The 21,885-nt window shown below is 37.4% G+C and overlaps 1 protein-coding gene across 3 annotated transcripts in view; it reads left to right on the top strand.

The window, feature by feature from the left end:
* The window catches only part of FGF12 (fibroblast growth factor 12), a 441,503-nt gene extending 426,141 nt beyond the window's left edge, over positions 1–15,362 (top strand). For all 3 annotated transcript variants that reach the window (XM_081139424.1, XM_081139423.1, XM_081139422.1), the window contains one exon: positions 12,592–15,362. In XM_081139424.1, coding sequence (XP_080995550.1) covers positions 12,592–12,710 — 119 coding nt within the window. In that variant the 3' untranslated portion in view covers positions 12,711–15,362. The remainder of the gene's footprint in view (positions 1–12,591) is intronic.
* Positions 15,363–21,885: the final 6,523 nt, after the last annotated feature.

The raw sequence follows: 21,885 nt of genomic DNA, 5'->3' as shown, positions 1-21,885 counted from the left end.
CTTGGCAGGTTAAATACATTATCTAGTTAAATCTCACAACAACCTGTGTTATTTATCTTTATTTTATAGATGAAACTAATACTTAAAGTAATTACCTGTCCAAGATCACAGGGCTAGATAAATACAAAACTGGGACAGCAATCCAGGAAGCCTAGTGCCAATGCCTATGCACTGGAACCCCTATCCTGCACTGGCCTTGGGCCTGAAGCAAGCCTATGCTTATGCAAATACTCAGAAAAGTTACTGAGAGTAAAGCAGAAATGTTGTACCATGGTACAACATGAATAGTTAGCTAACTCTAAACCATGCAAAGTTGAGACAGTATGCATGTATATGATGATAGAAATTCATATTGGTAGGTGATCAGATAGGATAGTTACGGGAATGCCATGTTAAAAGCAAGGAAGAATTAAGAATGCATCAGTTTTTCTGATGAGTTTTAACAGGCTTCATTTCCTACTTTGTAAAAGAAGAATTGGGACCAGATGACTCCTAAAGTTCTTTGGCAATGACATTCTGTGGTAGTCTTTATAAGCACTTTATTGTAAAACCATTCCTTCATGGAGCCCAGCATAGGATTTACATCTAAAAAGATTCTAAACCCATTTTCTTTATTGAATTATTGCATGAATAAAGTACAGTTTTATAAGCTATTTCCATAATGGGGGGTTTGTGACTTATGTTGGAGGGGGGAGTAAAATGAAAGACATTCTAACCATAATACTTAGCTTAGAGTTTTGGTAATATTTTTTCCATATGCCAAATATAAAGCATATAACTAGAAAACACTCTTAGAAAAGAAATAGATAATGACAGCTTCATATGAAATTAGACGTATTGCTGTTTAACCAGAAAGGCTGTCAGTTATTTTCAGTTTGGGAAGGAATTTTTGTAAACCCATAAGCCCACCACCAGTACTGATACCGACAGAGTCCAGTACTGTGCACAGTAAATTCCTTTCTTTGTCCAGGGAACCCACCCTTTATGGAGGAGAGCCAGGATGGGTTTGTCTTGTTTTTGCTTCTTTATTTCAAATAGCTCTGCCTTTTTTGCAGTCTTGCTGGAGATATAATTTTGAATGTCAGGATTCCCCAAATTAAGCTCTGCCAGTTTGAGGGTCTTTCAGTCCTGCACTGATTACATGATAATACAGTAATTATCCACCAGCCTGTTCTCCACACAGCTTCACCCCCCATCCTGTGTTCAGAACACAGGAGGAGCTAATGAGGGTTTGCAAGGCCATTTATTCGGACAGATGGATGGACTCAATATTACTATGTGCACTGCACATAAACCTCCACTTATGTGGGTCCCCTCCCCTGGAACTGAAGGCAACAGCGCAGCCTTCGTGATTCCCACCACTGCCCTTTTACAGCATTGTCCACACCACACATAAGCAACTCCCCATATTTAAATTGTCTTGGCGGTGACCTCCCCCTTTAGTTTCAGATACAACAGCCAAATACTCTTTGACAAAGTACAAGACACAATCTCCTCCTTTTCGCCTCCTTCCTGCTTCAGGAAGCTCATTACTCAGCTCCTATATGAGAATTGGTATTCAGGGTCTAGTTTCTTCCCCCTGAAAAGAATGTGTGCACTTTCCAAAGACTGAAGCTTCAGGAACTTAATCCTGGAGGGAAAAAAATAGGTTTCCAAAATAAAATTAGTAAGTAGCAATTGAGAGCCATTGCTGCAGAGTTATTAAACTTGGAATAAAGGAACATTTAACCTTCTCACCAATTTATTTCTTTAGTGAGGAGATAGGACTAACACACACACACACACACACACGTGCGTAAGGCAGCTGATTTAATTCCCAGCAGCATACTGTAGATCAGTGCTTCCCAAACTCCTGTATCAGAGCCATCTGGAGTGTTTGTAAACACCACAGATTCTCAGAACAACAGATCCCCCAAGTGCTCTGATTTATTTATTTATGACCAGGTTTATAAGTCAACAGGTTTAAAAACCTGTTCAAATGATTCTAATAGCAACGAGGTTTGAGACTCGGTGTTCTCAACTGAATTTGTTCTTTCTGGGCTCACTTGGGTCAAATCTGGACTGAAGCAAATATTTAAATTTATTCAGATTAGTATGGTCAATATATGGCAGTTAGCCTAATCTACTATAGTGTAAATTGACACTCTGATACCATGGAATTAAATATTTTAACATGTTACATTTTTACATTTTCTACTCCTATTAAGAGGGTGCCTGTTAGTGCTAGGTTAAATTATCATATGGAGTTAGTCCAGGTAATGCCAATTATTCTACTAAATTGATCACCGAGAAAGAGTAACCTAATAGAAATTAATTAGTCGCGGATAAACAGATGTCTAATTGTTCTGATAAATGATTTGCAAATGATTTTCTAAGTAATTTTGAGAAAATAATTTACTTACTTCAACCTCAGTAATCTCTGAAGATAAAGTCAATAATAAATTCTACCTGTTTCATAGGAATAATATGAAGAGACATTGTAAGAAAGTTGTATTTTTAAAATCAGATCAGTGAAAAGCTTCTTTTTCATTTCCCCGTGGAATGGACATTGTGTTATTGTGTTATGAACCAGAGAAATGCTATGAAGGGTGGCAGTGAATGAGGGATGAGAAACAATGACAATTGAATTTAGAGGGAAAATAATAGTAATCCCTTTGAAAGCTGTGAAATAAGGCACCAGGAGCAGAATAAACCAGGTGTCCTGCGGTAAAGCTCCAGTTAAAAGGACACCAATAGCAAATTTATTTTAAAATTTTTTATTTCAATTAAATGGAAGGATAACTAAATGGTTTGTTTTCCACAATCCTTGGGGGTTTTTTTGGGTTTTTTTTGTGTGTGTGTTTTTTTGGCCCAACCATACTAAATGACAAAAACAGGAAGATGGAGCAAAACAGTACTCCTGATGCCCCTGGTGGTTTCAATTACAGAAAAGATCATAGCGGCAACTCCCTCTCCTCCATCTTTTGAGTGTGGGATCTCTGACAGCCTGTGACATCTTTTCCCCCCAAACCATTGTAACTCCTTCAAAGCAGCTAGTTCCTGCCTTTGAATTTAGTCTTTAATAAAACCCTCCTACCTGTCCCCAACACCTCCTCCTTCCATCTCTCTCTCTCTTACATACAAATATTGCTCTGATCTCTTTCTAAATGAAGATACAGATCTTTTTGTTCACAGTGTCTCTTGATTCTTTACAATAAATATTTACAGCATACTGGGTAGATTCCTTTGGAAATACATTGCTTCTGAATCAGCACTTAGAATTCCCTTACAGTTCCAGAGGGATTCCACGTGACATCAACTAAGGTGTGAAATTACTTCATGTTAATTGCCCACACCCTTCCATGATCTGCTATTAAGACAATTAAATATCTTTAATGGTGCATTAACTAACAGGGCCATCTAACTTTTCCACTTCTTGTAAATTACAGAAGGCCAAGGAAAATTTCATTAAATCGATATAGTAATCAAAAGATTAGTCATATTTTATTCTTTTTTGATGAAAACTGATGTAGGAAGGGGGTTCTTTATAAAATGTCATTTGAGCTTTATTAGAAACTGGAGGTATATTGCCTCCATTTTTCTAGAAAGCAGAATTTGTCAGCAGCAATAATTGCCCCACACACAGGTTTTCCAACTCTCCATTACAGAGCAAGATTGACACTCAATGACTTATACCTAGTTCTCCCCAAAACTACCAGGACTCTCCAATTTTAAGTGGTTTGCAAGAAGCCAATAGTAATATAAAAGTAATCACTGACAGCAGCTGTACGACTCTGTATTTCATTTGCACGGCTCATGGTTAGTTTCAACAGGCTTCCTTCCATGCCCAGGGTCTCATCCGATGGGCACTGACCCTGCGGGCAGAGGCACGTGAGGATTGCCATTCCAATTCCAAGCTTGAGGAAACCAAGTTTAAGAGAAGTTAAGTAACCAGCTAGGCCCACACCGCTAGGAAGGCAAAACTGGGGCCAGAGCCATGGCCTTCATCAGATGCCGCCTAGCACCCAGTGAGGCGGGGTGACAGGCCACTGTGCTGTCGCATAAGGTCGCTAGGGACTCGGCACGAGTGATGTCAGTGATGGCCGTGGGGAGTGAGTCTAACTGAAGTGGGTGCAAGATGTCACAGGAGAAAAATAAAGGAAGAACGTGGTATTAGGTGACACTTTCGGGGAGTTCCCCTCTGAAAGGGAAGGAGAGATACACGGTGGGTCCGTAGTGGGGGCTGTCTGTTTAATGCTCTTGCAAGGTATTCACTGGCTGATGGGAAAGAAACAGGGGCGTTGTAGGAGGGGGGCTCCCGAGTAGGGGTGGCACCGAGTGCACGGTGGCAGCACAGGGCTGAGGTTGGCCAGGAGCCCACAGCGCTGGCGGGAGCAGATGTTTGCAGGTTAGTGGGCCCGTGGCAGGAATAGGAAAGCTTTGCTCTTCTCCACTTTTCTCAAGGTAATACGAAGTAAGGCAGCCTACTGATAGGAAGGGGGGGATGGAAAGGGAGGGAAGACGGGGAGGGAGGGAGAGGGAGGAGGGAGAGGGAGAAGGAGAAGGGAGGGGAGAGGGGGAGAAGAGAGGAAGGGAGGGAAGAGGAGAGAGGAGGGGAGGGGAGAGAGGAGGGGAGGGGGGAGGGAAGAGGGGGGAGGGAAGAGGGGGGAGGGAAGAGGAGAGAGGAGGGGAGGGAGGAGGGAAGAGGAGAGGGGAGGGGAAGGAGGGGAGGGGAGGGGAAGGAGGGGAAGGAGAGGAACAAGGGGAGAAGGCAGGCCTGTTACCCAGTCTGCAGAGGGCTTGCGCTGGCGTGGAAGCTTGAGGAGGAAAGAGCAGGTTTGGAACAGCCACCTGGGGAGAATGGGGGAGGGGGCTGGCTAGGGAAATGTAGCAGTAGGGTTCCAGCTAGTGCTGAGCACCCACGCCCATGAGATTTAGAGTCAAGATTTTGACTTGTGACCACTCAGCAAAGTTTATGTTTTTCTCCAGGCACATTAACGTATTTGACTATGAGCTTAGAGCAGGAGCCTGGCATTAATGACACATGAATCTGAGTGCTGATTCCGCCCTCTATCAGCACACTACTATGAACAAACTACCCTCTTTGTTCTTTAGGTTACTCGATTGCCAGAGGGACCAATAATGGATCTTCCTTTTAGGATCATTTAAAATAATCTTAGTGTATATAAACTGCAGATATATAGTGAGTGCTCAATTAATGTTAGCTACGGTTATGAGGACAGCTGTCACTTAGGAGAGTACCCATGGGATGGTCCCTGTCCCCTGGTTTATTATAGCTGCCTGATTAATAAATAACAGCAACTTCTGAATTTCACTTTTTTCATAATTTTAAGAAAAGCATTATTTTAGTTTAAGGTTTCCAGGAGACACATTTTTGATAACTGAAATAAAGTGGATTGTTGAACATTAAAAGTTGCAAACAGGGAATCTGAACTATAATGGCAAGGAATGCCTGCATATTCTGATAACTGCATTTGCAACAGAGGTACCAGTGAAAGAATATAAGAGAAAAATATTAAATGGAAAGCTTGCCTTGGAAAGACTCATACCTAATCTAACAAAAAGAGGGTGGATTTTATTGTTAACAAGACTTCAAAGCCCAGCGATATATATTTGGGTTTTTTCTTTTCTAATGGCACAATCTTGCATTTAAAAATAAAGCAAAAATAGAGCAAACACCATATATTGTTACAAAATTCGTAGCTTATGGTCTTGTTTGAACCAAGTGTAGCATTTTATTTGTGATACCAGGACTGCAGGGCTTGCTGCAGAAATATGGCCAGTGCGTCTCAGGCAGCTGTGAAAATGACAACCTTAGTTAAGCCAAGTCAGGAGGAGGCTGGTGTCCACCATACAGACGTGTTCTGTTCAGGTTAATGGGTTGAACTGGGGATTTCTACTAAATGCCATGTGTTAAAGTAATAAATGATGTGGACTATTGTTAGAAACCTCCACTTGTCTTGTGTCTGCAGATTAACAAGAATACTCTCTCATCAAATCTCTCTACCTTATTCTCACTCTGAGAGCTGAGGTGAATTCTTTGGCTTCAATGTACTATAGATCAAGAAAAGTCAAAACATGAATAAAAGGAAATATCCAGAAGAGGAGGAGGTGGGGGATGAAGGGGGAGAGGAAGAAATTGAAACATATGTCAGATTAGAGAAAAAATAGGAAGAAAACTTACTTGAAGAAGGGGTACTAAAAACCAAACAGAAATGCTTCCCTTTTCAGGACATTATCTCCTTTACCACTTATCTAAAGCTATTATGATACCACATGTGTTAGAGGAATAGTGATATAGTTATCTCAAACATCTTGTAGGATAAAAAACAGAAAGTATTCTTTTTTCTACATTAAAGAGGAAAGAGGGCAAGAAACATGATCAAGAACAACCCAGAAGGGCCAGATGAAAGAGTGATGACACTGTTAATCATTCAGATATTGCATCATCTGGACGCTGAATATTCGTCAGATTTGTTGGAGAATAGTGGAAGGTGAAATCAGAGAGAAACACAGTTAGAAAGCAGTTCCACACCCAGTCCTAGCATCAAATCATGCCCACTGAAAATAAAATCTGTTCCAAAGAGTAGCCCACAAGGCTCTGAATGAGGCAGGATTAGACAGGAACTTCCCAGGTTGCCTAAATCAATCGGAGAATTTGTTTCCAGCTGTTCAATGGGTAGTGACACTGAATCTGAGTTTCTATTTAATAGGACTGGGGAGCTGGGAGGACAAGAAAGATAAGGAGATGGATTATTTTGTTTGTTTTTTCACTTTATTCCCAGGCTGGAAAATACTCCTTAAATGAAACTAGAATATCAAACTTTGTTCTCCTAGCTGTAGTGGACCAGAATGCATAGAACAGAGGCAATGAGTAGAACATATTCAAGAATAAAGAGATTTTTTTAAAAGTTTCCAAAGATTCCTAAAGCAAAATAAAGCTATTCCTTATGAAGTAGTAGCTTATTATGATAGAAAGTGATAGGAAATCCCCCTTCTTAAATATCAACTACTGTACATCAAGACACTGGGGCTCTTTGCAATAACTAATAAGGCCCTGATTATTAGGAAGAGAAAAACTTAATCTTGCATGGGATCAGAATTATTTGAGAAACACAACTGCAGAGTGGTAGAATTTACATAACTGTTGAAGATCAGAACCTAGACAGTTCCCTAGACATGCTTCTTAAAGGTTTCACCCAATTGCTTAGTAGTACATGATTAGAAATTAATTCCAGAACTTCAGATTTTAACTAGTAGCAGTATAAAATTGTGATTAGTGTTTACTGCACAGTAAAGTATGCTATTTTCATATGTGGGAATGGTAACTCTTGACTAATCATTTGTTGTTTAGTTTTCCTAAGTGCTAAATTAAGCTCCCCACAAAACAAAAGGATAACCCTTCTCAGCATGTTAATTACCTTGACCAGGTGAACCCCACCTTTCAGTTGCAGTCAAAACTATGTTACTTGGAGTATATTAAATATTATCTGTATTAGATAAGGGGCAGTTCTCATACATATAGTGCCTCAGCTAGGTGTGTTCCTAAAATATAAGATTGTGTTCACAGGGCATCAGAACAACTCATGAAAGCTTCAAATGCTGCCAACCTTTCTGGAATCCATGCAGTAAGATTCAGTGTGAAGGATTCTTCTTGACTAATCTGACTGGCTGTATTCATGTCATGTAAACATAGTTAGACGTTCTTCTAGATAAAGAGATTGAATAAATAGATTTCCCCCTATGCACTCATATACTTGATGGACATATTATTAACTCTGCATTCACTATCAAATCGAGGCTGATATATATCATAATCATGGTTTGAATGGCCTACCCAGGAATTCAGGAGGCCCGACACAAATTAGCCCTGTGAGTCCTGTACCTCACCACCTCCCTATTTTACCCCATTCTTTAGCCATTCGTTTTTCTTATACAACCAGCACTTCATCTCTTCATCCTTACTTATTAGGTCATCTGTCTCCAAATCTGTGTGTTCCTTTCCATTGAACTCTCTGCTATGGCCCTTTCTACCTTGAGTTTTGTGTGCATAGCTGTGCTCACTCTCAGCTTTGAGCTCCTGAAGGGCAGGAGTCAAAAGGTCATTTCTTGCAGATGACACAGAATCAGGCAGATTGCCTGGAACAAAGTAAATATTCACCTGTTCATGGAATAAATGAACAAATGAATGCTTGAACAAATTCATCTTTGGCTATTAGTTGGCAAAGAGTAATTGAAATTTGAGAAGAGAAAAAAGGGAAAGTCAGTACTAGAATTAAAGTGATGCAAGATTAGTTAAGCCGAGTTAAAAGGGTCAATAAATGTTTTGTGGAACAGTTTATCCTATCAAAGGAATCCAAGATACTGTTGACCAAAATAAAGGTTTAGGTTGTAACAAAGAATAAAACACATTTATATGAGCAAAGGATTGCAATCCGGGAGGCACCAATTCAGGTAGTGAGTTAAATTGTGCTCTAGAGAGCACAAAGCAAGGAAGTGTTTAGAGAAGCAAAAACAGCAGGTGCAGCTCATTTAGGTCCCCCATGCAAATGAAGGATGTGGCTAGGTTATCAGGGATTGGTTAGGCCCAATATGTAAATGAAGGATGCAAAATCAGTGATTTTGGTTTACAGTTTGGTTTTAAGATGCACTTTATAGAACACTTACGCCTTCAGTTTTCCTCTTGTATTTTTTTCATCGTTTTATTGTGTACCACTCAGAATAGCATAGAGACAGAATGTTAGTACAATTATCCAAGAGAGTTATGTTACTGAGGAGAAGGGGGGGTTTCTCCTTTTTTCCCCGTAACTGGATTATGCTCTTTTAATTACATTTTAATTAAAATTTGAGATTTATACCCCTTCATTTGTCAGCTTCTTAAATTAGACAGTATTACTGACATCCCAGAGCCTGTAAATAACACTGAAAATTAAAGCCCAGGAAATTTAAATTTAATGTTTTGGTTTGGCAAAGATTTTGCTCACTCTCTTTTTATTTCATTTGCATGCAATTTCTTACTTTGCTTTCTCTAAACATTTAATTAGAAATTGAAATACCTATTTGATTTATTGGAGGTGAAGGTAAGATATATAAGCTAGTTTTTTAAATTCCAGAATTTTATTATTCTATTTAATGTAAATATCAGCAAGTTAGTGATTGAGTTATCTTAGAAGAAGAGCAACTTGCACAATTTCCTATGACTCTTGTGAGTTTTGTTCCTTTTGAAACACAGAAAGTTTTCACACTGAAAGTTTTCAGATGCCAATTTGGAAACTTCTCTGGGGTTTTAATATCCGGTGGCCCGCAGGGTTAACTTATTGGAAATGTCATCTGCAGTGATAATTATAATGTAGCAATTTGTGTTGTCACAACTGAAATATTTTATGTGAGACATAGCAAAAAAAAAAAAAAAAAGAAAGATAAAAGTTAAAAACAAATGGGTAGAATCTACAACATAAGAAAACTAAAAAAGAAATTGCAACACTAAGAAATTCAGCTACAAAATTATAAAAATATATTTTTTAATGGAAATTAGAAAGTAACATCCTTCATTTACCTCCAATTTGAATTTTAAGATATTTGCATGTCAAAATCTATTGCTTATTTTTAAAAAAGGAAAGAAAAGGTTGGGTTCTTTTTCTTCATTGAGACTTTGATTTAACAGTACATAGTCAGGCCTGGGGATATATGTTTTCAGAGCTAATTAGTGGCAGTACTGAGAAACTGCTTTATGACATCATATGAATAACTTTCCAACTAAATCACTTCATTACTTTTTCCAAGTTCCCTTGCGCACTACCCAGTTATAAATAAGTGGCTGTATTTAGCACATATAAAGGTATGCTTTAATTTTGGAGATTTTGACACTGTTCATAACAGAAATACAGGTAAGAAACTTCAAGATTCCAGTAGAATCTCCCATAAGGATCTTCTGTTTTTTTGTAAAAGACAGACAAAAAATTTAATTTACCACTGGCATCATCTTAAAATTACAGGATCAGTTCTTTCTGAGATAGTTCTCTTTGTACACTTTGCTACAAAGTGTTAGGTTAGGTCAAAGGCAGTTAGTCCTTTAGGGATACTGGAGGATCCTCTCAGCACAACAATTGAAATATTTTAAAATCTCATTTAAAAATATATATGTATGATCATGTGATGTTTATCCTTTATTTTGTTAATGTGCTGTATCACAGTGATCAATTTGCATATGTTGAGCCATTCTTACACCCCTGGAATGAACCCCACTTGATCATGTTGTATTATCTTTTCAATGTATTATATTCTATTTGCTAGTATTTTGTTTAGGATTTTTGCATCTATATTCATCAGAGGTATTGGTCTATAATTTTATTTCTTTGTGTTGTTCTTGCCAGGTTTTAGTATCAGGGTAATGTTGGCCTCAATAAATGAAGTAAAAGCATTTGACAAGGTACAACATCCATTTATGGTGAAAGCACTCAATAAAATGGGTATAGAAGGAAAGTGCCTCAATATAATAAAGGCCATATATGATAAACCCTCAGCCAGTATCATCCTCAGTGATAAAAAACTGAACCGCTAAGGTCAGGAACAGAACAAAGGTGCCCACTCTCACCACTGTTCTTCACCATAGTACTGGAGGTTCGAGCCAGAGCAGTCAGACAGGGAAAGAAAGAAACAGCATCCAAATTGAGAATGAGGGAGTAAAATTGTCACTTTTTGCAAATGACTCAATTCTTTATATCTCCATCAGAAAAGAAAACCATGAGAAACAATAAATGAATACAGTAAAGTTGCAGGGTATAAGATCAATGTACAAAAAATTATTGCTTTCCTAAATACTAACAATGAAATTTAAGAAAAAGAAATGGAAAAAAATTCCATTTGTAGTTGAAACAGAAAGAATAAAATACTTAGGAATAAGCTTCACAAAGGATGTGAGGGACCTACTCACCGAAAACTGCAAGACATTGCTGAAAGAAATTGGAGAAGACACAAAGAAATGGAAAGTATTCTGTGCTCGTGGATCAGAAGACGCAACCTAGTTAGAATGACCATACTGCCCAAAGCAATGTACAGAATCAGTGCAAAAGAAACACCGACAAAAAGGAACCCTCGGAATGGGAGATGACGTTTACAAACAGCCCGCACAAAGGGCGAATCTCCAGAACGTGTAAAGAACTCATAAAAATCAACACCAAACAAACCATCCAATTTAAAAACTGGACGGAGGACCTGAACAGACATCTTTCCCAAGAAGATGGACAGACGGCCGACAGATACATGAAAAGATGTTCAACCTCACTAGCTATTCGGGAAACACACATCAAAACGACACTGAGATGCCACCTCACACCTGTTAGAGTGGCTGTTATCAGCAACTCAGGGAATAACGATAAAAATGGCTGTTTTTCAGAATGAAAATGTGTCTAAGTTTACAGATAGACGGTGACTGAGTAATCACGTGGCCCCAGGCAGTGTGGCTCCCAGATTGGTGCTCGTATCCATACAACATCTACTCAGTCACAGCCATACCTCAGTCTCAAGTACTAGGGCTAAGCCCCAGGGAAGAAGCTGTTGGATTAGAAATAGCATTCAGATTAGCAGGGCATTGCAGTGGTGGTTCATTAGATAGAGGTACTTACCCTTTGTTTCCAAGTCAAGGATGAAAATAACTCCAGGTACTTAAGTGAAATATTTCATATGCTCTTCCACAGTCACATGTCCACCTCACAACAGTGTAACGAATCTTTTTCAATGTACTCAATATGCTGATAGATCATATTTTACAAGAATAGGTATGGCTTGAAAAACATTGTTCTTTCTGTGCAGCAATCTAGCAACAGCCGTGATAATTTACAGATGAACAGGTTTCAGAGCCAGACAAAAGCAATGGAGGAGAAAAAGAACCGTTTATATGGATGTGAACCGAAATCACATGGTTGCATAATCACTTTCCCTATTGCTGAGAAGCCCTGGACTGTGTTCATTACCTCCGGGGAAGGAAATCTGGTGTAACTGGGAAAATCGGGGGGACTTTTTTCTTTCCTTTTTTTTTTCTTTTAAACTTTTTTCTGCCTTCTCTCCCATTATCATTTCTTATGTAGGATACTCTGAAAATGGACAATAAATATTTCAATTTACCACGACAATGTCTTATTTCTTACAGTGGGGTAAGATTAGAAGCATGAATATAAGGATTTTTTTTCCTACCCAAACTAAATTGCAGACAAAGGAATAAAACCCAAAATATCTTTTAAATGTTATATATAAATATCTATCCTTTAAATGTTATACCCTTTCATCCTCTAACTCTAGATGAAAACCTGTTGTATAGGTTAGTAGACAGTGAAGCCTAAAGCCTTATCTATAAGAGAACAGAAACCACTCATCTATCTATAGTTCAAGAAGACTCAAGAGGTTGTATTGATAGAACTAGAAGAAGATCATGTGTATCCGTTAAGTATATTATCCAGTTAAAACTTGTTTTTGCAGGTGGAGAAGAGTTCACGATGAGAATTAAGAATATTATAAACTCTAATTTGAGGGGTTCATTGAGTCCAAATTGATGTCTACCAAATAATAAGTAATTATTGCCATTTTGTTTTCCAGTGTGTATGTACAGAGAGCCATCGCTACATGAAATTGGAGAGAAACAAGGGCGTTCGAGGAAAAGCTCTGGAACACCGACCATGAATGGAGGCAAAGTTGTGAATCAAGATTCAACATAGCGGAGAACTCTTCCCTTTGTTCCCTTTCTCATCCCTTCCTGTTCTCCCCTCCCCTTTACCCATTTCCTTCCAATAAATCTACCCAAGAAGAGAAAAATAAAATGGCAACACAGGACCTAGTGGCTCCCAAAATCTTCCTTTGTGTAGGACAGGAAAATTGAACCAAAGCTTTCCTGTTGCAATGTGGTAGAAAATGCACATGCTCAACAATTAGCACACAAACAAGCAAGGCTCTACAAACATTAAAGTAAATTGTGCAGTTATTAATAGAGGGCTAATTGTAATAGAGACGTAACTGCAATAAAGATGAAATAAAGTTACTACCTTAAAGAAATGGGTTTTGTAGAATTGAACTTAGAAATTGATGTAATGCCCTAAATAGTTTAAGCTCTGGGTAATGCTGGGATGAGTGCTTTGTTTTGATTTTATATTTTCTTTGGGTGTCTGAAATTGCACATAATTATATCCTGTTTTCAGGATTCTTTTTAAAACCATGGTATTGAACATTTATTTATAGATTTTTCTAATGCCTCTAAGATACATAACAAGGAATCACTTAACATCAAGAAAATTCAAAAATTTATTTTTGAAGTTATTATTTAAGATTATTTTAGGCAAAGGATAGTCTTATGTTGAATCTAAAGGTATTAGCATATTTAATTCCTTAATAAAAAGAGTTTCAGATTCTCCTAAGAGAATGTCATATTTTTATTAAAGGTATTAACCTAGGATCTCATTTTTTAAGTAATTTAGATCATTTTTTTTCCTTTGGCTGAAATAACTCTTTGGAATTCTTTGTTATTACCATGCCTGGGCAGTGATGTACAATTTGCGTGCTCTTACTATTTGGTCTGATTTTTCACTTTGTGGACACCTTTGAGAATATAGGTGCATGTCTAGTTGTCTTAGAGAGTTTTTTTTTCATCTCTTGCAGCAGGAAAGAAGGAAGAGGGGTTTAACATAAGAAAATACATCCTGGAAAATTGGTCAAAGCAAATTGTATCTGCCTTTGTAAATTACCAGAGTTTTATGTATACAGCATTTTCCAAACTCTGCCATGATGTTGAGAGGCATGGCTGTGAAATTCCTAACTTGCTATTTTATGAATCAGGTGGCTTGTTTATTGCTCTATATCCTTGTTTATAAGTCTAGTAACAATAAGAGTGTCTCCTAGAACTCAGAAGGGTACTTGTAACAGATGGAATTTTTCAGGGGTTTAGAGAAACAATATGGAATTACCACCTATGGTTTCAACAGACAGGGTTGTGTGAGCAAGTTAACATAGTAAACACACACACACACACACACACACACACACCCCTCAGTGCAAGATTAGGCAAATGCATAGTTAGGGATACTGAAGTATTAGAAAAATATTAGGGAAGAAATGAACATTATTCAATTGCCTTGGAAAAAAATAGATCTATTTAGTCCTACAAATCAGGAATGGTGTAGAGACATCCAAATTAAAACAAAACAGAATGTTAAAAAAAAAAAAATGTATGCAGATTTTTGGATATTATTAATGAGAAGACTTAGCATGTTACCTCTCCTCCTGTTCAGCATGTATTGTTCCAAATATGACTCCCTGAAATATATACACTTTGCAGAAGCTCTAGGTCCTCACTTCAATGACCTTGCCATTGGTTGCTGTATTCTTTCAAGGTCACTATAGTTTCTCTCACTCTACACAATCATTATTCTGCAATAGTGGTTCGTGTACTTCACCAAGTATTCTATTAATGTTATCAGGAGATTAGCAGAAAACAAAATGGAAGAATTTGCCTAATCAGTTGCAAAGAAGAAAAGTTATGTATCTAGGCAAGGATTTTGAACACAAACTTGCAAGAAATATTTGTTTAACCAAAATATTTGGAAAGTAACAAATAAAGACATTTAAATAAATAAAAAAAGAATGTTGCTCTTCTAGGAAAAGAATGCCCTTGTTTAAAAAAAAAACCTGGTTGTATTTCTCCTTGTCACTCTTGATTCAACTTGATTATAAATGCTCCCTCCCGTCACTTTCAGGACCAAACAAATCCCAAGCACAAAGCCTTATTTTCTTTAAGGAAATAAAAAAGAGGCTACTACAAAATGGGTCACAGGCTCACTTAGCATGAAATGACTTGAGCTTTTGTGGGGATACATACACACGCATGTATACACTCACCACAACCCCATCAGGAACACCCTGACAGCTTCTCAAAGGATTGTCAATTACACTGACGATTTCATGACAGAATATATTTAATCCAGTTAAATATTATGAAAATACGATAGAGATATGAATCTCCAACAAAATTCTTCCCTCTTGTTTCAGTGGCTGTTCATTTGTCATCTAGTGTCATATTTGTCTCCTTCCTGACAGCAGTTAAGAAGCGGAGTTCTAACTACCCAATTTGTATATTTTTCCCTCCGTATCATGTAAGTGGATGTTCACCACAGTGAAATATTTGGATATTAGTTTTGCCTTGGTTACAACCGAGTTCAGTCAGTAAGTCAGAAACCTCATGTTCCTCTTACACGTGACCCTGACAGAAACTGGTGTAGAGCACAGGGCAACGTTTGCTTACCTGCTGCTTCCTTTGGAAGCACATGAAACCTGTCATAGGAAATCTCAGTATTCACTGTCTAGGTTTTTAAAAAATTAGCAAAAAAATAAAAAATTAGCAAATGTAAACATAATTTACTGGTTTCCTCCAAAAATATGAGCCAGTTTGCATAGTTCACTTTTAAGGTTTATTCCAAGTAAAAGAATTCTTTACTTTGATATTCATTATTCTGATTTCTGGGTCTTAATTCATCCATCACTTATTTTCCTTTAAGTGATGTAAGCTGTTTTGAAAAAAATTAATCCATTGGGGTATTCCAGAAGTATGACTTCTAGCAAAGCTTTCTAATTGGCTATGTACATATAAGTTAAGACATGTTTATTCCCAGCATCCTTATTGTAACATGTTTCAAAATCACTGGGCTTAAGAATGAGAACAAAGCTCCTGAGACTCTCACAGAATAGTTTTCTGGTCAACATCCCTGACTTGACTGTTAAGCTAGAAGTTTGAGGTTTAGAAAAAGTGGTGCTTTAGTCCCATTTGCTAATTCAGAGACTTTTGTGCCCCAGCAAACTGGAGGACAGCAAGCGAACCTAATCTCAATCACAGTAATAGTTTGGGTTTTGAATTTTGCATATGAATTTTATAGCACATTTTTAGCCAGGATGAACCTAGCCCAATAAAGAGACATCAGTTTGATGCACATTACAATGCTTTTTGGACCTCCTCATAATCCACATAGATTTTTAGAAGAATTCGATTGAAGAAAATGACAACGCTGTAGATAGGCATTATATATAGCTTGGTGGTCCTGTGGTTCCACTAGCAAGAGATGAGAGTATTAAGACAAAGATCAAAGGATCAAGAATGGTTCAATGTGTATTGAAAAGTTTCTTGGACCACTGATTCCTTGGCAAAGAGGCACAACTACATCAACAGCAATTTTTTTAAAACACAGACCCAGAAACAGCCATTCTACTGTTCCACTGTCATGGCTTAATGTACCAGGCCTTGCTCTGAGAAGGGTTTCCATGAAGTTGCTTCATTTCATCTGCACAAGGTGAAACATTCACACATAAAAATGCCCCACTCATTTTAGTATCATAAAAAGCTGAGATGATTTCTCTGTCATAAATTGTAAATAGCATTTTTTAAAATCAGAATCACATTTAAAACAGTGGATTGTTCTACAAATATATATGTGTATATATACATATGCTTCTGAAATAAGGATATATTATATAGAGTTTTTATTTGATTTGTGGTATTTAGTCATAGGTAATCAAAAATAAAGAGATTTGAATGTAAAACTTTATATATAAATGTATATTTCTAATGATAGTAAAAATTGCCACTTTATAATAAAAGAAGAAACAGGTGGGCACAATCATCAAAGCACATACTCCTTCAGAACTTCATGGTTCTGAATCCCCTCTATGATGCAGAGGCAACTATTTTTTTATTTCTAAAAAGTTATCTTAAAAACTTCCTGAAAGAGATTCCATGATAAGTCATAGCAAATTGAAAATTTATGGTTGAGGGCAGGAAAAAGATGCTAAATGCTGATTGTTATTTTTTCAGGATTTTTCCTGGAGCCCAAGTTAAATATTCAATATTTAAAATCTAAGTTAAGTGAAAATTGGTAATGTTCAGAGAAGATATATTGAGTGTCAGTAACAAACAGAAGCAAAAATATACTTAATGTTATAATAATAGCATAAAATAATGTCATAAAATTGCATCACTAGATGTTTCATTAGTTGGAAGGAATGAGTTGAAGCTTCTTTGTCCTTGCTCCAAGCAACCTAGAAAGACAGTGGCGTTCATTTCACTTATAGTTGTTCAAAAGTCCAAAATATACTCCCATGAGTGGATTTGGTATTAGCTCCATTACAAGGTTAAATGTTGCAATCTTAAGAAATTAATGACACTGAAATGTTTAATAAACATGTTGTATGAGAAACTGAACAAATTCATGTTTTGTTTTTGCATTAAAGCACAGATTATTCAAATCATTGCTTTTTGAGATCAGATTTGTAAACTGTTTATACATCACAACCTTCCTGAAGTAAAAAGCAATTATAATCTTGAGATGCTCATGCATGTACACAAAATACTTGCACTTTTTTTTTACATTAAACTTCTTTGGGAAGTGTCTCTCCTTTTTTATTTTTTTAAATGTGTTTATCCTATAATGTGTCACTGAAAAAGTGCTGTGCCTTACTAAAAAAAAAAAAAAAAAAAAAAAGGGTTTATAGTGGGAGGTAACTCAAAAAATTTAAACACTGCAGTCAAAAGTAAAAATTACTTTCTAAATATGAAGCTACTCTGATAAACCTAACATTTCTCTTTTTTAAGATTAAGAACTAGAGCACATTCATTTATTCATAATTTACTACATAGTGGCTCAGTTGAGTTTAGGGATCACAACTAAATTACAGTCACACAAAAACCCAAGAAAGGCAGAAATATAAATAAATAACGTAATACTCGAAAGTACGTGTTACAATAGGTATGTTTCTAAGATTTTGTATACAACTGATGATGCAACAAGGAAACCTAGAGGGAAGACAAGGATTGAAAAAGGGTTGGATTTTACTGAGTAATAAAAGACTATAAGGGGCCCCTGAAGTAGAGGAAATAGGTTGAAGAAAACTTAGGAAGACATGAAAAACATGACTTGCTTAAGAAATATAAATGAAACTAGGAAAGAATGTGCAGAGTAGAAGGTGGGGAAAAAACTGAGTTGAGATTAATAAAAAGGAAAAGTTATTCAAAGTTTTGTCAATGCACTCGATATGTTTGAGCATCACTCTCTGTTAGGACACTTCTGGTTCCATCAAAACAGACTCCCCGAACCAAACAGCCTTCATCTAGGGGTTCACAGCGTTATCACTGAAACTTAATTTGTCCACTGTTCTCTCAGCTCTGCTACTTCCATGTGTAATAACTTCTCTCTTGGGGCCAGGAATTCTTTTATAGGTTACAGACACCACAGATTTATAGCATCTATTTTCTTATATTATTCCCCAGAAAACATCTCTTCACTTCTCCCAATTTGGGCCATCTGTCCATAACTGAATGAACCACCATGGCCAGGAACTTGAGATATGTTGACTAGTTTAAGTCACCCAGGGCCTTTTCCTAGACTTGTAGGTGAGATGCACTTTTCCAAAGATACAGGCCTGCATAGATGAGTGGTGAATATTTGAATGGAATTCAGAGTGATTTATTAAGAGGAAATGGAATGCTGAGTAGCAAAACAAAAAAAAATACCAAAACACACCTCTATTGTCTGTTAATGAATACAATTCCTATCACAGCTCATTGGATAGTCTAAAAACTGGCAGAGAACTGCAAATGTTGATGAATGAAAGCCATTTTCATAAACCAGGGTGTACTGACAAAGGCATTGAAGATTCAATTCCTCTTGTATTATTAAATGCCTGCTATGCCAAAGGCACTGTATGGGTCACTGAGGAAGCTAGAAACAGCTGCAGTTTTAAACAAAAGTGACCCATTGGGCAATAACTCAATATATCTGGTATGTCTAATGCATTTAGATGACCATCACAAAGAAGACTAAAAAAATGCATTTTGGCTATTCTAAATCAGAAGTTCTTATATCTACTTTTTCATAACCATAAAAACACTGCTCACATTAGGTAATTACAAAATGTTTCTTAAAACCCAAGCAGTCTATTCCAGGTCTAAAATTCAGGGCTATTTGGGACCTCAAAAACCTGGGACAGCAATACATGCCATTACTGAATCTTCTCTACAGATTATAGCATTTGCTTAAACAATTTGAGTGATTTTAAATATACTAATCTCCCAAAGCAGCCTATTGCATTCATGAGCAATACTGGTTTTATAATGTCCTTACTCATGAAGTAACTTGTTCTGTAGCTTCTAACCACTGTTTGAAAGTTCATCCCTAGAGCTAGTCAATGTCACTGTAATTCTCCACCGACAAGAAGGTCTACAGGTGTCTGAAGATCACTGTCCTTTCGCACTCTTCTCTTCATGTGAAGTGCTCTCTGCTCATGTGAAATAGTTTCAGATCTTTAAAATATTTTGTTTCTTTACCATTCTGTTTATTTTACTCAAAACCAACTCTAATAACTTGGAGTGCACAAGAAAACATGATGTTTCTGATATAATCTAGCTGGTCCAAAACACTTCCTCATTCCTGATGGTATATATAGCAGGATTCTATAAAGTTGCATTCACCTTCTGACAACTTCATCTAAAAAAAATTAACCTTCAAGTTCATTTCTATTTTTTTACTTTTTCTTCTCTATGACTCAAACTAAGGCAAAGGGGTGTTAATAGACTGATAAGAATAATTCTAATCTGATTATGTCTGAGAAACGGACACATATTCAGAATTTTCCAGTTATACTACAAAATCCCCACTCATTGATTAATCACATATCCTCTACTTAACTCTGTGTTAGCCTACCTAATTTTGTGTGACCCAATTAATCTGTTTTCAGGGATTAACCACTATGTATTTTCTTTTCTCACCTCACTTAGCTGGGGCAAGGTTTCAGAGGTGATCATTCTGATAGAAGGTCTTTGTCTTTTGAAAATATGTGCTCTTACAGGAGACACATGGTTTTACTCTTTTAATTAAAGTCACTGTTGAATTAATCTAACAATCCCTTACACACAAAAATTAGACTTATCAGAATTATTGCTTAGTTTCTCAGTGACTCATTATTTTATTCTATAATTTAAAATTTGTTTCAATACAGGGTGGCGCAAAAGTAGGTTTACAGTTGTTTGTATGGAAAATAATACAATAATTAATAAATAATAATACAAGAATTAACTGTTTTGCCTACTCACAACTATAAACCTACTTTTGCCCTGCCCTGTAATTATTTCCTTATCTCTTCAAATTCCTATTCAAAGTTTTCTCTGAGTCAATTTGCAGTGTCCTGGTGCACATTCACAAAAGTTCGTAAACTGCCAACATTTCTGTGGCTTTGAGGACCTGAAAATGCTTTTTCCTTGCTTTTGTCTAGGAGTGACAAGTGGGTGGGCATCCAACCCTTGAGTGACCTTCTTTCATAAAATTCCTTTGGTTTTCCATGGACCTCCTTTTTTTATTTTTGCAGAGGAGATTACTTTATTTGAAAGTAACATGCATTTGCTGAGCAAAAGCTTTCAGGATTATTTTTCTTAGGAATTGAAAATGTTATCAGCATTGTCATGTTATTTTTCTAACCCTTTTTGACAAGTTGATCTGTAAAACAGTATTAATTACTTAATTACTGTGCCATGTCCCTCATATACATACTCATGTACGGTCATCTGCTCTTTAAGGACAGGGATACCTTCTGAGAAATGTGTCATTAGGTGATTCCGTCCTTAGGCGAGCATCATACAGTGCACTTACACAAACCTACACAGTATAGCCCACTGCTGTAAATGTATGTGCTATACTTGCTATGGCAACCCGGTAGGCTTGTTCACAACATCACCACACAAAATGCTGAGTAATTGTAGCCTATACTCTGGCAGCTGGCATTTCTTTTTGTAATGCAAGTGCCTGACTTAGCTTTGACTACGAAGACATCCACTTCAATGAGGCTATTTGGAAGCAGCCCTTTGCCAGCCACAAGGCAAGATGAAGAGGCAGGCCACTTGCCTCCACTGAGGCCCCTCTGTTTTGGAAACCTTAATTTCAATGACTGACCATTTGGGTTACTTGTTTTTCCTCACACTCTTGTTTAAATTCACCAATAAAGAGTTAGTGCCTGAGCCCAGCCAGGAGTGGCTTGGCGGTTGAGCGTCGACCTAGGATCCAGGCGATCGGGGTTCGATTCCCGGTCAGGGCACATGCCCGGGTTGCGGGCTCGATCAATGACTCTCTCATCATTGATGTTTATGTCTCTCTCTCTCCCTCTCTCTTCTCTCTGAAGTCAAGAAAGATATATTAAAAAAAAAAAAAAAAAAGAGTTAGTCCCTGAAACCCTAAGTCCCCAAGCTGAACCCCAATAAAAGCAGAACTCCAGGCTTGTGTTGGCTCCAGCTGACTCACTGGGCTCTTTCTCCCCACTGTCTACCCTCTGGCATGCCTTGTATGCTCCAGGGCCTATAGGGAATAAACTCTTTTTTTCTTTAATGTTTTCTAATGGTATTGCTGAAGGCATCTTGCAATCATAATAAGAACCACAAGAGTCAGGCCCAGTTTTAACACTGGTTTAGAAAAGGGAGATGTCTGTGGGAGGCTCACTGGGCCCCAGGTGAGTGCCCCAGGCATTTTTAGCAGATGGTTTTACTATCCAAAGACTGAGACCTGCACAAAACAGTAATTCATTGCCCTAAGGCCTTCAGAAGGCTAAAATGTCACTAGGCCATAGGACTTTTTCAGCTTCATTGTAATCTTACAGACCACCATCCTTCGTATATGTCTGTCATTCACCTAAATGTCCTTATTGGCTCCTGATTGTATTGGCTCTGCTTCTTCACTGTTTTTTGTTGTCTTTAAAAATATGTCCTTGACTGGGAGAAGCACACAAAGACCTACCCAAGGAGAACACACTAAAGGGAAGTCTTTGGTACATAAATTACATGTCAGCCCATGTGTGCTTTGGCTTGTCTCTGTCAAT

This window comes from Miniopterus schreibersii (assembly GCF_964146895.1).
Source record: "Miniopterus schreibersii genome assembly, chromosome: 5".
NCBI lineage: Eukaryota > Metazoa > Chordata > Mammalia > Chiroptera > Miniopteridae > Miniopterus > Miniopterus schreibersii.
The sequence above is the reverse complement of the archived record's forward strand: the minus strand, read 5'-3'. Positions and strand labels throughout refer to the sequence as shown.